At 47.6% G+C, this 16,449-nt stretch overlaps 1 protein-coding gene across 1 annotated transcript in view; it reads left to right on the top strand.

Annotated features, from left to right (window-relative positions):
• sspo (SCO-spondin) overlaps positions 1–16,449 on the top strand; it is a 74,995-nt gene that overhangs the window by 17,201 nt on the left and 41,345 nt on the right. The window contains 27 exon segments of the mRNA XM_048977680.1: positions 527–729; positions 899–1,026; positions 1,354–1,463; positions 1,559–1,708; positions 2,070–2,163; positions 2,477–2,646; positions 3,180–3,416; positions 4,115–4,288; positions 4,734–4,964; positions 5,080–5,202; positions 5,577–5,671; positions 5,850–6,081; positions 7,230–7,382; positions 7,475–7,615; positions 8,121–8,303; positions 9,524–9,674; positions 10,919–11,075; positions 11,158–11,212; positions 11,587–11,850; positions 12,363–12,490; positions 12,598–12,739; positions 13,885–14,074; positions 14,287–14,377; positions 14,494–14,518; positions 14,739–14,859; positions 15,589–15,805; positions 16,078–16,219. Coding sequence (XP_048833637.1) covers positions 527–729; positions 899–1,026; positions 1,354–1,463; positions 1,559–1,708; positions 2,070–2,163; positions 2,477–2,646; positions 3,180–3,416; positions 4,115–4,288; positions 4,734–4,964; positions 5,080–5,202; positions 5,577–5,671; positions 5,850–6,081; positions 7,230–7,382; positions 7,475–7,615; positions 8,121–8,303; positions 9,524–9,674; positions 10,919–11,075; positions 11,158–11,212; positions 11,587–11,850; positions 12,363–12,490; positions 12,598–12,739; positions 13,885–14,074; positions 14,287–14,377; positions 14,494–14,518; positions 14,739–14,859; positions 15,589–15,805; positions 16,078–16,219 — 4,107 coding nt within the window.

Genomic DNA, 16,449 nt, shown 5'->3' with positions numbered 1-16,449 from the left:
TTTGGACACACCTTCTCATTCAATTGGTAGATTCTCCCTGAAGGCATCAAAACTATGAATGAGCACATGTGGAGTTATGCACTTTAAAAAAAAGGTGACATAACTCAAAATAGCCACCCTTTGCTCTGATTACTGCTTTGCACACTTGCTAAACACCTCTGGGAACTCCTTCGAGACTGTTGGAAAACCATTTCAGGTGACTACCTCTTGAAGGTCATCGAGAGAATGCCAAGAGTGTGCAAAGCAGTAATCAGAGCAAAGGGTGGCTATTTTGAAGAAACTAGAATATAAAACATGTTTTCAGTTATGTCACCTTTTTTTGTTAAGTACATAACTCCACATGTGTTCATTCATAGTTTTGATGCCTTCAGTGAGAATCTACCAATTGAATGAGAAGGTGTGTCCAAACTTTTGGCCTGTACTGCATGTAACCCAGGACCCGTCTCTTGGCCTATTCAAGCTGACTGTGCAAGTAAATAGTGTCTAATTCTCTATTGTCTAAATTCCTAATGTTTCCATTGTGCAGGGATGCGGGTGTACATTCGTCTCTCTCCCAAGTTCCGAGGAAGAGTTGCAGGGCTGTGTGGAAATTTTGATGGGGATGCCGAGAATGACTTCACCACGCGTCAGGGCATTATAGAGTCCACAGCCGAGCTCTTTGGGAATTCCTGGAAAGTCAGTCCGACCTGTCCCGACGTCCAGAGCCAGGATCTCCGCGATCCGTGCACCGTGAGTCCCTTGGATTCTAATTCTCATTAATGGAATAGCTTCAGCATAGATCTTCCCAGACAAATCTAGATAAGCCCTACTGGCAGTAATAATTTCAGTAATAATGCCAGAGAGCTTTAGGGTATTGATTGGTAGCCTGTCGCTGACCTCTGTGACCTCTGTGACCCAGGAAAATCCGCACCGGGTGCCGTGGGCACGGAGGCGCTGTTCTGTGATCACACAGGAGCTCTTTGCTCCATGCCATGCTGAGGTGGCCTTCCAGCAGTTCTATGACTGGTGTGTCTTCGATGCCTGCGGGTGAGTCCCTGAGCTTCATGTTATGCTGCTCTCTCCCATCTACTTTTTTATTCTCCAGGTGTAGGGTAAAGCAGGCATTACATTTTCATGTATTTTTTCCCAAAAGATTTTGTTTATCATCTCTCTGGCAGAGACTCCAAGTGTGTCCTTTGACTAAATGTTGTGTTATAGCTGTGACTTTGACTGGGGATGTGAGAATCTCCTTTGACTCAGTGCTGTGTTGCTCTGGTGGGGTCTCTTAGTACGTTCTTTGACTCAGTGTTCTGTTGTAGCTGTGACTCTGATGGGGACTCTCAGTGTGTTCTTTGACTCAGTGATGTGTTGCAGTTGTGACTCTGGTGGGGACTGTGAGTGCCTGTGCACTGCCATTGCTGCTTACGCTGAGGAATGTAACCGCCGGGGGATCTACATCCGCTGGAGGTCCCAGGAACTCTGCCGTACGTACAGCTGACTGGCATTATGTTTAAAGATGACCTCCATCGACACTGCATCTCACAGTCCTATGTATGATATGCTCCTTTCTGCCCCACAGCCCTGCAGTGTGAGAATGGTCTGGTGTACAAGTCTTGTGGCCCAGCTTGCAAACAAATGTGCCCCAGCAGTATACATAACCCCAACTCCCCATGCAGTGCCCTCTCCTGTGTGGAGGGCTGTTTCTGCGAGTCTGGGACTGTCTGGCATGGTAAGAGACTAACTGGCAGACAGAGTTTCCCACAGTCGTGCTGGTGCTGGCTGTGGGGTATAATTCCAGTAATACACACCATCGCCTCCATATTTTGGGGGTGTGTCTAACTGCTTAAATGTTATTGTATGCACAGCCACCCATCAATCATAGTATATCTTGATCTGTATATTGTCTGAGCAGGTTTATTGAGCTGGTGATAAAGGCATTGAATCTATGAGACTTTCCTCTCTTGGACTCTGGAATGGCCCTGTACTCTCACCCCCACTATTCTGATCAACATTTGCAAAATTCACCTCCAGCATATTGTTGTCAGTACAACATAACTGTGCGTAACCTGACTCTCTGACGCCCCCTACAGGTCATGGATGTATTGCACCTTCGTCCTGCCCCTGTGAGTGGGAAGGCTCTCTGTTTCCTCCTGGGTCCTATATTGATCAGGACTGCCAGAATTGGTGAGTCTCATTACGCATACCTGACCAGCATGTGGTGAGTTCAAATAAGCTCCTTTGTTACGTGTTCTCAGCCTGGCCGGGATTTAAAGTTTTGGACAAGTAATAAAAACTCTAAAGTACTCATGCTCTTAAAGGTCTGATGAGAATAAACTAATTTTCATCAAACGAAGATTGTTAATTGATTTACTGGGTTTACTGAATACTAGGATAAGTGGTTTGGAAAATAGATGGATGAATGGATGAATTGCCTTTACCAAAAGCTTGTTTAGCTTGTATTCTGGCTTACATGTAATCTACATATGTGTTTTTGCAGCTCATGCCAGGCAGGGAGTTGGCTCTGTGAGGGGTCTTCCTGTATCCCAGAATCCCTGTGCCTCGAGTCCGAGTTCCAATGCGTGGGGGGACGTTGTATTCCAGCTCAGTGGAGGTGTGACAATGAGGACGATTGCGGGGATGGCTCAGACGAGCTCTGCCCCTCCACCTGCGCTCCGGGCCAGCTCCACTGCACCAGCGGCCGCTGCCTTGACCGGGCCCTCTGGTGCGATGGTCACCCCGACTGCGCTGACCAGTCGGACGAGGAGTTCTGTGCTCCTGTCTGGCCGGTGCCCTTGTGCCCTCCTGGGGAATTTCAGTGTGCCAGTGGCCTCTGCCTGCCCGCCATCAAGCTGTGTGACGGCCGTTCTGACTGCGGCTTCGCTGATGACTCTGATGAGCGAGGTGGGTGTCTGTTTACGAGCCGCCATCAACCTGTCCCCTGCTGTCTATCAGGTCCCTGGGTCTCTAGCTCCCATTTTATCTCTGTGATTCACTCTCCCCTTTCACAAATATGAGTATGGGGAACAGCTTGCCGGTTCGAATCCCAAAGCCAGGTCTTTAACCCCACAGGTGCTCCAGGGGCTGACCATGCTTCTCAGAAATGTATTTTGAATATAAGCAACGAACATATAGTATAATACCCAGCATGTCCTGCTGGTGGCATTAGAGGGTAACGGATGCCTTTGGGGGTGTGGTTACAGACTGTGGTGCCACGTGCGGAACCGGAGAGTTTCGCTGTGTGGGAGGCCGCTGCTTGGCATACATCCACCGGTGCGATGGGCATGATGACTGCGGGGACCTCAGCGATGAACGGGGCTGTGTATGCGCAGCAGGAGAGTTACAATGCCCAGGTGACCTGTGTGTGCCCGCTGAGAGGGTATGCGATGGGGTGCCGGACTGTCCCTCTGGGACAGACGAGGCCGTGTGCCCGCCAGGAGGTAGGACCCCATTGACGGATGGACTTAGTCCTGTAGTTCACATTGTTTGTTTCACTTGTTCTTATGTGTTCAGCTCAGTCGATTTAACTCTACTGTGCGTCTGATCCCTGCATGTATGTTTTTGCTGGTTATTACACTTATTGAAGTTGAACATGCATGAAACAATGCAAGTCTCACAAAGACATGGCTGGGCCCCTGGAGAAGTACATGTGTATCTACACTATTAAATACTAACTCTCCATGTAGTGTCAGTGTATGACAACAAAGCTATTTTGGATATATTGAAAAATATTTATATTTCATTTAATACAATAATTAACCCTTTACCATCATTAACTTATCATCCCTCAAGCACATTGTTTGTCTTTTTATCATTTAAATTTTGTTTAATTTTACAGTAACAACCTGTATGACATGCATTCTATATGTCATTGTTTTTAAACTGTGACTGAAGGAACTATTGAAGAATCCAAATGTCCAAATACTGCCGTGCAAATTGGCAAATGAAGTTTCAATTCAATTCAATTCAATTCAATTCAGTTCACTTCACTTCACTTCACTTCAGTTCAGTTCAATTCAATTCAATTCAATTCAATTCAAAAGCAATAAACATGTGCATCCCAATGTGTTTGTCAATGCTTTCTCCCTCTCTCTCTCTGAGTTTTGCATGTGTATGTGTTCCCATCCATGTGTGCCAGTAACCTGCGCCCCTGGTCAGTTCCTCTGTGCCGATGGCACCTGCGTGTCCCAGGTGAAGCTGTGTGACGGGTCCATGGACTGCCAGGGTGGGGAGGATGAGAATCAGACTGTCTGTCAGCCCATATCGCCCACAGCGATGCCAGTGGTGACGCCCTCCCCAGTGCCCAGCCCTGGTTAGTGACACCATGAGAAACATCTCACAGACTGCTCAGGCATTAAGCACACCGGAATCAATCCACAGACGCATTTAAAGGGGCCCTATTACACTCTTCCAATTTTTCTCTTTCCAATACTGGAGGTTGTAGCTTGTAACATGGAGGTCATAGCTCTGTGCTCAGGAAGTAACTGTGAGACACGGTCCTGCTGAGGACCTCCTGTGGATGTACGTAAATATACCTGACATCTGTAGATTCATGTCAAGGTCTCAGAGGATGGAAGATTCCTATACCTAGCTAGAGTGAATCGGAATCTGTTTACACTGCTGCTCGACTAGGTACATTTCTTTATATTCTCTTTGACTAGGAGGACATCTCAGTTGAAGGTGAAGCACACCTCTGCTTGTCAGATGAGGAGGTTTTAACCTCCCCCCACCCTTTCTGTCATGGCCCAAAGCTCCAGGATGTGGGCACCATGAGTTTCGCTGCCTTGATGGACACTGCGTGCCGTTGGCCTGGCGCTGCGACGGGGAGACCGACTGCATTGGTGGTGAAGATGAACAGACCTGCCAGGGGCCCTGTGGCCCCGGCCAGTTCCCCTGCCGTACCGGAGGCCAGTGCATCGAGCACCAGCAGCTGTGTGATGGCTCGCCCCACTGTCGGGACAGCTCTGACGAGAGCGAAGACAACTGTGGTTCGTCTTCACATGTTCTAAACCCCCTCAGAAAAAGAATTCATTGGAAAATACATATTGGCCAACAGAGTAATGCTAAGAAATGTGTTCCCATGTACCTCTCTGTCTGCGCCAGGCTCCTTGAAAATCCCACCCTGTCCTGGGAGCTTCCAGTGCGATAACCGCACTTGCGTGAATATGTCCCATGTGTGCAACGGCATGCCGGACTGTCCACATGGCGAGGATGAATGGATGTGTGGTGAGTTCCTGCCTGGAACCTGAAATCACTGAGGGTAGACCCCCAATCTGAAAGTTGAAGGATATTTGCTACACTGTGAGCATCTTTGCTAGCACTATGACACATTGCCGACACTGTGGGAAGTAGCTTTTTGTTACTTCTTCTACTTCTTCAAGGCTGTTTGCTAACTCCTCAAGGCTCACTTCTAACTCTTCGAAGTTATGTTTTGAGGCCTTCCACTAACTCTTCAAGGCCCATTGCTAACTACCAATAGCTCTTTGATAAGATTTCAGAGCTCTTTGCTAAAATTTGAAGCTTTTCACTTCAAGGTGTTTTGCTAGCTCTTCAAGGCTCTTTGGTAATACCCATGGCTAACTTCTCTCTCCTTTCTCCAGACCAGAGAACCACTTCACCTCCGGTCTCTAGAAACACCAGCAAGTCATGCCCAGAGTACACTTGCCTCGATGGCAGATGTATCACCTTCAAAGAGGTAAGGAGTTTAGCCATGCCTTATTTGACTCTTAGATATTAGCTTAGCCTGAGACTGTGGTCTGGAGGTATGAACTGTCTCTCTGGACAGCTTCAGGGACTGCCACCTTCTAATGAGGGGTTGCAAAATACTGTTGTGATACAGCAGGGTTGTGCTTGTTATTCTTGTCTGTTGGCAGGTATGCAATGGTATCCCAGAATGCCCTGAAAGCACAACCGCATTGGAGGGAGGCCCATCAGATGAACGGGGTTGCCGGACCTGGAGCCCCTGGGGTCCTTGGAGCCCCTGCAGCCGCTCCTGTGGGTCTGGGTCCCAGAGCCGACAGCGACAGTGCCCCCTGGGGGATCCTCTGCGCCACTGTAGGGGAGAGGACACCCAGAAACAAAGTTGTTTTTCCGTTTCCTGCCCAGGTAAGGATGACAGAGGGAGAAGAAGAGGTTGTGTGTCACTGTTGTGGTTTGTGTTTTTTATCACAGTTATTAGCACTGTACACCTACATGGCTGTGACCTTTGCTGGTCTCCAGATGTCCACCTTGGTAGTGTAGCAAGCTTCCCTCACTGCTTAGCATTGCACCTTCCTCTGTCAGAAAAGGTTCAGTTCCCTGTTCTTTTTGCTGAATCTTTACCAATGAGAATACACGTTTGCACTTTTATGACGTGTCATGCACAAAACAGAGTGCGTAGCAGTGCAGTGGGCAGCAGAGAACCTCTGGCATTTTTTAACTCAGCTGAATTGGTAGTAATTTACTGCATAGCTGCCCTAAAATGATTTACATATAACAGAAAATAAAACAGACGACAGTGGAAGATAGGAACAAAATACCCAGGTCAGCCCAATAGGGAATAAGGCTTATGGGAATTTATGTACTCAACTGGCTATTCAGTCCTCCAGAGAATATTAGGAACACTGCACCAGGTATCTATATATCAGCAGGTATGTAAGCATGTAAATAACATTCCGCTGGATTGCATCCTAGCCGTACTGCAGGGTTGCCAAAATTGGTCAGGTAGCTGGTGAGATTTTCAATTCGAGACAGTCTGCACGCACATTTATATGTATGTAACTGGTTTTTTACCGTGTAAATAGTCCCTAGAGTTTGCAATCCAAACACCAATGCATTTCATGTAGCTAATTTTAGGTTTATAATGGAATTCTATAGGGTCGCCATAAGATTCCTTGCGTGTGTGTAACAGTCTGAAAGCATGAGTTTTGCATGAAAGTGTGCAGCCCAGCCTTACTGGGATAGACTTGGGATCTTTGCAAGGCTGACTGGATAGATGTTTAATGGCCAAGGATAGACTTGAAATCAACTAACACTGAATTGTGCTATGCTTACTGGTTCTCTGCATTCATAACCTTTGTTTTGATATGTATACTATTTTTAGACTACAAGTATTGCATAGAATATTCCAGTGTCTGTCACACTAGATCTTAAATTTCCATGTAATAGATTTGGCTTGATTTGACTGTTATTGAATAAACAACTACAGTTAGTATTTCTGCTGTCTGAATGGATTATACAGAATGATTTTCTCTTTAAACCCATGCGATTGACAGTTGATGGAGAGTGGTTGCCATGGGTAACATGGTCAAACTGCACTAAGGGATGTGGAGGTGTTGAAGTGCGTCATAGGGGGTGTGTCCCACCTCAGAATGGGGGCAAGGCCTGCACGGAGCTGCCGGGACAGCCCACCATTGCCATGGAGATCAGTACGTAACTTTTTTTTTTTAACTTGTATTGTGTGAGCCCTTCTGATTGGGTAATAACATGTCTCATGTCCGGTACTGCATGTGTCCCATAGAACCCTGTCCCCAAGACAAGTGCTCCAATGCCTCCTGCCCTGAGGGCCTCGTCCGATGGAAGTGTGCCCCCTGTCCCCTGACCTGTGCCCACCTGAGCAATGAGGGCTCCTGCGAGAGTAAACCTCCTGGCTGCTTTTCAGGTGAGATAGGGGGGCACCAGTGTGAGTCGCCAAGAGTTAAAATATAGTTAAAGGGCAGTTCTATTTAATTCATAACTCTGGCTAGTGGGAAATTTGTTAGCTGTGTTTTTTTTATGTTTTAATTACCATTGGTTAATATTTTACTTTGATGATAATGAAGTAGATCAATAGATAAGCAGATTATGAAATTTAACAGACAAGTAATACAGTAAAGCACTCTTTAAGAGATTTGTATTTGATTGCGACACCTTCGTATCCTGCTGACCAAATCTCCCAAGGGGGACCCCCTCTTCCCTGCGACTCAGTAGCTTCCCAGATTCTTAGTTCTAACTGTAAAAAAAAAATGTTGGAGACTTTATGCTTTATTTATATTTTATGTTTTGGTGGTTACAGATCCGCTGGCATGATTACCTTTAGTGGTTTTCTTGACTTAAATTGCGGTTTGTTATATGTAAAATCGCTTTATAGCACAGCCCACTGTGTGACGTGTTCTCGATCCTCCTAGGATGCTGGTGTCCTGAGGGCCAAGTGATGAGCCACACGCAGCAGTGTGTAAGGCCAGAGGAGTGCATCTGTGAGGTGTCTGGTGTGCGCTACTGGCCTGGGCAGCAGGTCAAGGTGGGCTGTGACATTTGTACCTGTGACAAAGGAAGACCCCAACACTGCAAGCCCAACCCAGAGTGTTCAGGTCAGCAAGATCAACATAGTAATATTCACAAATCTGGACACACTGCCTTTAATGCACGTGTCTCTGTTTTCGCTATGTTATTCACCTTATACTGAAAGGCCTCCAGGCAATGTGTCAGGGTCGCGGGTTATCGGGTAAGCGGACGGGAAGTAGGCAGGCAGAATATGGGGATTTATTAAAGGGAAGGTCAGGGAAACAGCGAGGAAACAAACTAACGTTAACTAACATCAATGACGGACGAAAAACCGGGGCAAGACGTGGACTGAAATAGGCAAGACATGGCAAAACAACAGGGTACAGCTGGGTACAATTAGGGAAGCACACGTGGATAATCAGGGGGGCGTGGCACACACGAGGATCGGACGAGCCGGGCATGACACAATGGAGTAATACATATCAAATATTGCAGCAACCAAGAGAAATGTTCAGCATTTTAAAATTTTCTAAAGTTTTAGATTTTTCAAAGCAGCCCCCTTTTGTTTTGATGAATACGTTGCAGACTTCCTTTCAACCAGCTTCCAGATGTAGCCACCTGGAATGCTTCTCCAAGAGTGTTGAAGGAGTTTCCATAAGTTCTGGGCACTAGTCGGCTACCTTGCTCTTACTGTTTAATGAAACTCATCCCAAACCAGCTGTGTCGGGTTTAGGTTGTAGGATTGTGGTATCCAGGTCATCTGTCACCGCACTTCATCTCTTTCCTTGTACTATATAATAGATTGGTACTTATGGTTCACAAACGCTGTGGTCTACGAACAATTTGGTTCTTTAAAGACCATGATTTCCACAGCAAGCAAGTCTCCATGTCTCTCTCTGCTCCCACGATGCATCGGTCTGCCTGTCACCTCACTATATTGTGTTTTTAAAACTTTAAAGTTTTTCTGTAGAAACCAGAAAATTAATTAACAAAAATTATTATTTGATAGGCTTTTGAATGAATTCTTTCTTATGGGAGAAATTGCCTTGGTTTACGTACAAATTGGTTCACAGCCACTTTCCTGACACGGATTGTGTTCGTTAACCGCAGGCATCACCGTACTTACTACATAACCTCAAGGTGTGCTTCGGGTCATTATCTTGTTCATAATTTTCAATAGGTGTGTTCAGACTTTTGACTGATATACATACCCTTAGTGTTCAGGTCAGCATCATCGACATGCATGTGGAGTGATGTGATAGTACAAGGCACAAGACCGAAGCATGGTGTTTTTTGTGACCGCCAGTGCATTGTGGGTGGTCCACCTGGTCGCCGTGGGGCGAGTGCCTGGGCCCCTGTGGTGTGCAAAGTGTGCAGTGGTCCTTCCGCAGCCCTAATAACCCCAGCAAGCATGGCAACGGCCGGCAGTGCCGGGGCATCTACCGCAAGGCCCGCCGGTAAGCAGGGCCCCTCCGGCCTCGTCTCCCACTTCCTCACCTCCTTTCCCCATCTGCCCTTCTATGGTCCAGCAGGAGTTACTGCTGAGTAAGGGCTGTTGGTCAGGCTGCCAGATGCTTCGGTTTAAAGTAGCTTCCAGGTTATCAGCTGACAGGTATACTGCCCCACAGAGGCGAAATCCCGTGCCTGCATATTTTATTCAAGCTGAGTTATGAACAAAATTGGGTCTGTTTCTACGTTCTGTTTTATCTCATGACAAACTATCACAGTTAAACTATGCTCAGTTTTAAAGACAATGCTATCGTTTATCTATCTACTAAACATATGGGTGGCCAGTCAAGAAACTCCCATCCAGCCTTCCATTTTCTGTATCCGCTTGTTCTATTCAGGGTTGTGGCGTGTCCAGAATCTATGGGTGTAAGGCAGGGAACAACCCAGGATGGGGTGCCAACCTTTATTCTCAGTTTCAGTGTTAGCATTGTAACTGCGTTTTGCCTTCGTAGGGCAATATACAGAGTCATAAATACACTAACAGGTGCAATTAATTGAGATCAACTTTTCTCCACATAGTGCATTAAGGAATATTACCTATTAGGAAACATCTGCTTGTCTATTTTCCATACTGATCGTCTATCTGCAGGGTCATGGTGAGCCAGCAGGCCGTCCAATGTACCATAGGGCCAGCAGTCCTTCGCAGGCCAGGCACATGCAAAGGGCAGTAGAGGCTAAATAATACAAGTCAATGGTTCCTAATCCAGTCCTTGGGAGCTGGGAGGGAGCAATAACATGGATCGGATGTGACTGCCAGAGGACCGGATTGGGAAACACTGATCTAACTGCATGCAAACGCATGAAGGACATGCAAACTCCCCACTTGCGGATCTCGTAGCAGGAATGGACACCCACAACCCTGTGAGGCCACAGTGTCACTGCACCACCATCAACAATTATTACTAATGCGTGAAGTGGTCGTTCACCTTTAAAGATTATTTATTATTAAGTCAGAGAGGCCAGGGATGTGCCTGCGATTGGGGGCAATTCTAGGAGTTTTTAAGAGTGGGGGGCAAAACAGGAACCATAATTAATATAGAGGGACCAACCTTGTCATTATTCAGTGTTTTGAATCAGTGGATGACAAGGCACTCTGGGGACCTATCAGTTTTCAGATGGGGTCAGTGCCCTTATGGCCCTGCCCCCATATACGCCCTAGTCCGTGATGCTGAGTCCACATGTCTTCATCCAGCTGTCAGACCGGGCCCTGCAGGGATTGCGAGTTCCAGGGCCGCAGCCACGCCGTCCGGGACCAGTGGAAGCTGGGACAGTGCCAGCTGTGTCAATGCCTGCCCAACCTGACTGTGCAGTGCGCCCCCTACTGCCCACACGATGCAGGCTGCCCCCAGGTTAGCTGATACCGGCGCTCCCCTACAGTTGTCCTGGCTGCTTGGGGAAATCTTAAAAAAGTATCTTTCTTTCATCTTTCAGGGACAGACTCTCATTCCTAGAGATGGGGAGAGATGTTGCTATTGTAAGGAGACTGGTAAGGAGTTCATTTTGGCCCTTTGTTTCTGTTATAAAGGTAGGGACTCTGTCCCCCTCTGTCCATCCTTCAGGCAGTAATGTCACTATGACTTCACCACCCAAAACTGTTACTCTTCCTGTTGACACTGTGTCTTCCATGCCACCAGAGGGCTCTCCAGTTCTGGTTCCCACATACCCTCTCCCAACTGGAGGTTAGTCTAATTATTATTCTGTGTGATTGTCAGTTATGTAAACCTTGTAATTATAACGTTGATATTGCTATGTTTATCTAAATAGATTTTGCTCTTCAGCAATACAGGTGGGATTTGATAGCATTTGACTGCCGTCTTTTTTCCCGGCAGTTACATTTACGCTGCTGTTTTCTCTGCGCAGAGGAATGCTGGGCTCCTCTTGGAGTGCGCCATCTCCCGGATTCCAGTTTCAGCGCATCCTCACACCAGGACAGCCGGCCCCCTTGGGCGGGTCGACTGGATGCAAGGAACCCTCACAGCGACCTGCAGGGCTGGAGCCCAGAACCGGAGAAGTACCGTTCGCTGCCCCTTTGGACCCCTGAAGGCGGCTTCGGTGACCGTGGGGACAGTGGCGTGAACCCTCCGTACCTACAGCTGGACCTCCTGAAGCCTCGGAACATTACGGGTAATGATGCGAGCGGCCAATGAGGCTTCAGTAGTCAGGGTGCAGGTTTGGTGGTGGAAAATTTGCAGATAACAAATCCAAAAATATTATATTACCCAGACATGAACTTACAATCAATGTATTATTAAACTGACAGCCTTTCTACATGGAAAAGGCATGTAACAGACAGGGGCAATTCAATGATGTGTTTTAAGGTTGGGGGCATAAGAGGGGCCATTAATCATCCAGAGGTGTCATCATTATGTTTAGCCAATGATATGTTTTGATTTGGTGAATGACAGGGGAGGGGAAACTCTGAAGGCCAATCAGATTTCAGTGCCCCTGTTGCCCCGCCTCTGTGTTCGCTTCTGGTAACAGGTCAAGGCTTTCTTAGAAGGGCATTGAAAAGCACCAGTTTCCCTGCAGTCAGTTCACTGTTTGTGGAACTGACTTGTGCTCCGACACAATGACAATAACAAAGAGGAGATCAGTGTAGGAGAATGTCCTATGAGGCTCTTCTTTCTGTCCCTCAGGTATTATAACCCAAGGAGGGGGCGCATTTGATGCCTATGTGTCGAGTTTCTACCTGCAATTTAGCAATGATGGTCAGCAATGGTTCTCCTATCAGGAGCTGATCACTGATGTCCATGCCCGAGCAAAGGTACCTTATCTACCTCCCTCCAGTGCAGAAGCTCACCAGCGGGATGCAGTATGTGAGTCACTGTGATGCCTTTCTCATCATGCCGTCCTCCTCCTTGCTTTGTCCAGGTGTTCCTCGGTAACCATGATGACAGCAGCAAGGCCCGGGTGCAGCTAGACAGAATGGTGTCCGCCCGGTTTGTCCGTGTGCTCCCTCGTGACTTCCAGAACGGCATATACCTGAGGGTGGAGCTGTTGGGCTGTGCAACAGGTCTGTCACACGCTTGCAGGCGTCAGCTGATCACATGGAATTTGGTTGCAGCTTATTAATCGGGTTCCATCAGGTTCCATCCCCACATGTCAGGAGTTCTTAGACAGAATTCACCCTGGATGGATAACTGATTTAAGGATTGTACTCTTGGGTTATTTAGTAATTATTCAATTCAATTAGGCTTATTTTTGCAACAGAATCTCCGCAAGGTGTTTGCCATGGATGTGCAGTGATACATTACTACATCATACATACAGAATAGTACATTAAACGGGGGGGAAGGGACCCCCCATCCCTGCTATCCCTGCTAATCTCGCTATCCCTGCTATCTCCACTATGCCTGCTATGCCTGCTCTCCCCGCTATCCCTGCTATCCTTGCTATCCCCACTATTGCCGCTATCTCTGCTCTTTCTCTTCTCCTTGTTTATTCCTCTCTGGCTTTTGGTGCCTCTCTTTGCATCCACTTCCTGTCCAGTTCCCTGTTTTCAGTGTATTGTAGTATCTTAGTGAAATTGTCCAAATGGGTAGAATGTTGCAAAACATTCCTGAACGATACTGGTATCTTCTTTACAGCGATGCTTTGCCAAGATCAGTGTAATATAGTATGGAATGTTCTAGTACAGGGGTACTCAATTGGCAGACTGAGGTTCACATCTGGACCAAAACACATTTTAATCCAGCATGCGTGATTGGGTCACCCCTCCCTGGAAAATTTTATTGGGGCCAGTGGACTTTGTGGCACTGACCTCCAGGAAAAATAATTGAATGTCCTTGTTCTAGGGGAGCAGCATGTGGCTCAGTGGGCTAAGCCTGTGTGCCTGTAATCAGAAGGTCGCAGGTTCAAACCCAGCCTCAGCCTGTGGGTCCTTGAGCAAGGCCCTTAACCCCCAGCTCCCTGGGCGCCGCTATGGGTGGCAGCCCTTCGCAGACAACTTCCTCTATGAAAAAAGAGCAAGTTGTGGGAGGCATAAAGACAATTTCCCTACGGGGATCAATAAAAGTGTCAATTATTATTATTATTAGTACAGGTATGTGTGATCACATTTAATGTTAAAATAATATCAACTTTGTCTGTGTCTCCTGTACTCCTGGAAAATGCTGCTCAATGCTCATTATGTATTAAAACACCCTGAACCTCCGGCAGGGTTCCAGCCCCCCCTGACATCACCAAGCCCTCTGCCTTGCCCAGATGGACAGTTCTCTTGCCCTCCACTAGGACCTTGTGTCGGGGTGGCTCAACTCTGCAACGGAGTTCCTGATTGTCTAGATGCAGCCGATGAATTGGGATGTTTCACTCAAGACAAGATGACCACCCCAGGCCCAGGAGTGGAGAGGTATTCATTTGCAGTGAGCAAGCACTGGTAGACAGAAGTTAAAAACATGCCTCATTTTCACTGAAAACAATATCCTTCTTCTTGGACAATATCCAAAAAAAAACCGTTGCATGGCTTTTTGCGGTTCGCTGGAGTGTAATTCGGCTTGAACTACTTCCGCTGCCCCAGAGCATGTGATCAGCTGATTACAGCTCGCTTGTCTCCCCTCATAGGCCCCTGAGTAATGGAAGTGTCACCCACATCACACCCACCCCCTCCTCTCTCAGGACACCCCAAATGCCCTCTTTCTCGCTGCCGACACAAGTAAGAGCTGCTCTCACTCTTACTCTGGATCATTCTCCATAACAGTTAACACCATCTTTTGCATCATAATATTTATTTATATCTCTTCATTTTCATTTGTTTTATGTTTTCTCCAGGGAATAGAAGGCCCAACATACAGAGGTAATTATCCGTAGTGAAACCTCTTGCTGTTGCAAAATTTAATTAATACTGAAGTCTTACAGTACATGGCAGACATTCTCCTTAGAGTCTGTGATTGAGATTTCTGTAGTGAATTGTGGGATTTTTTTTTGATCAACTTAATCTTGAGTCACCTGGCGCACTGTGCAGAGTGCCATTATGTTCCAAGGCGTACACATACTTGACAGCTCACCTCCCCTAGGGCCGTGTTCCTCGCCCTTGGGCATGGAGGATGGCCGCATCAGGTACGGCCAGCTGACCTCCTCTACCCACTGGGAGGACAATCCTGCGGACGCCGGCCGACTCAACGTCGTGCCCAACGTGTGAGTGTCGGTCCCATGGTTGCCAGGTGTGAGGGCAAAGATCACCTATGAAATTTGACCATGTGGGAGTGCGAGACGCTGAGGAATGTGCTGAGCAACCAACAAAAAATAACCTTTACATCCAAACATTCACTGGATTGTAGAGTGGTCCCCTCCAGCAGCATTTCAACCAAATTAGGCAGTAATGTCCGTGATCTGGGGCGGCATGGTGGTGCAGTGGTTAACACTGTTGCCTCACACCTCTGGGACCCGGGTTCAAGTCTCTGTCTGGGTCACATGTGTGCGGAGTTTGCATGTTCTCCCCATGTCGTCATAGGGTTTCCTCTGGGTTCTCCGGTTTCCCCCCACAGTCCAAAAACATGCTGAGGCTAATTGGAGTTATTGAATTACCCGTAGGAGTGCATGTGAATGTGTGAATGGTGTGTGAGTGTGCCCTGTGATGGGCTGGCCCCCCATCCTGGGTTGTTCCCTGCCTCGTGCCCTTTGCTTCCGGGATAGGCTCCAGACCCCCCGCGACCCAGTAGGATAAGCGGTTTGGAAAATGGATAGACGGATGGATGTCCATGATCAAAACCCATACCCAACATAAAATATGTGAAATTAAATATAATATTGGTCACTTGACCACTGATTAGTTGATTAGTCACATACACCAGCCAGCGATTGGCTGATGAACAGGCCACATGCAGTCTGGGTTGGTTTATTGCCTCTCCATGTGATGTATGGCAGCCTTGTCATGGAGCCTGGGTGGAGCCCCCGACCAGATGACCCCCAGCCATACCTGCAGGTGGACTTCCTGGAGCCTGCCTGGGTGTCAGGCGTGGTGACACAGGGCAGCGAGCTTGGGCCGGGGGGCTACCTCAGCAAATACCGCCTGGCGTTCAGCCTGGATGGCAGCCACTTCACTGACTACAAGGAAAACACAGAGAAGGGCCCTCAAATCAAGGTACCATGCATGGCACTGTTACTGGAAACCAGCCCACCACACCCAGTGTGCCTCCTGCCCCCTGGGATAGGCTTCTGGAATAGTGTAACCCTGCCTTGGATTCTTTTTTCTTCATTTGTACAGCTAGATGTTTTTAGCGGAGTGCTGTGGTTTGTGTGCCGTACCAGTGTCGTGTCTGATAATTGCCCAGCTGAATGGCTGAGCAGGGGGCTTGCTCTTGTCTCTAATGCTGTCAGTCATCTTGGTGTGGGTTGTGCCTTGGGCCTCGGCAGGTGTTCGAAGTCCGCATGGTGGGCAGGAGGCCGGTGACTCGCTGGCTGACCCGGCTGAACCAGGCCCGCTACCTCCGCATCATCCCCGTGGAATTCCGCCACACCTTCTACCTGCGGGCCGAGATCCTGGGCTGCAGAGATCGTACGTAACTGAACTCTCCGTGTGGGAGTGAATAAGGAGCTTGTATCTTGTGTTCTTTCATGTATCTATGATGAGACTGTACGCCTACTGCTTCTGAATTTTTTTGTATTTAAAACCTCAATAACTATAATTATCAAAGTAATGAAAATGAGTGATTTCGTCCTTCAAGAACATGGAATTTCATTTTCCCGGACCATCTCATGACCTTCAGCAAGAGCTCGGGACAGACT

The sequence above is a fragment of the Brienomyrus brachyistius genome, chromosome 15, assembly GCF_023856365.1.
Source record: "Brienomyrus brachyistius isolate T26 chromosome 15, BBRACH_0.4, whole genome shotgun sequence".
Classification (NCBI taxonomy): Eukaryota; Metazoa; Chordata; class Actinopteri; order Osteoglossiformes; family Mormyridae; genus Brienomyrus; species Brienomyrus brachyistius.
This window is presented reverse-complemented; position numbering and strand designations above follow the sequence as displayed.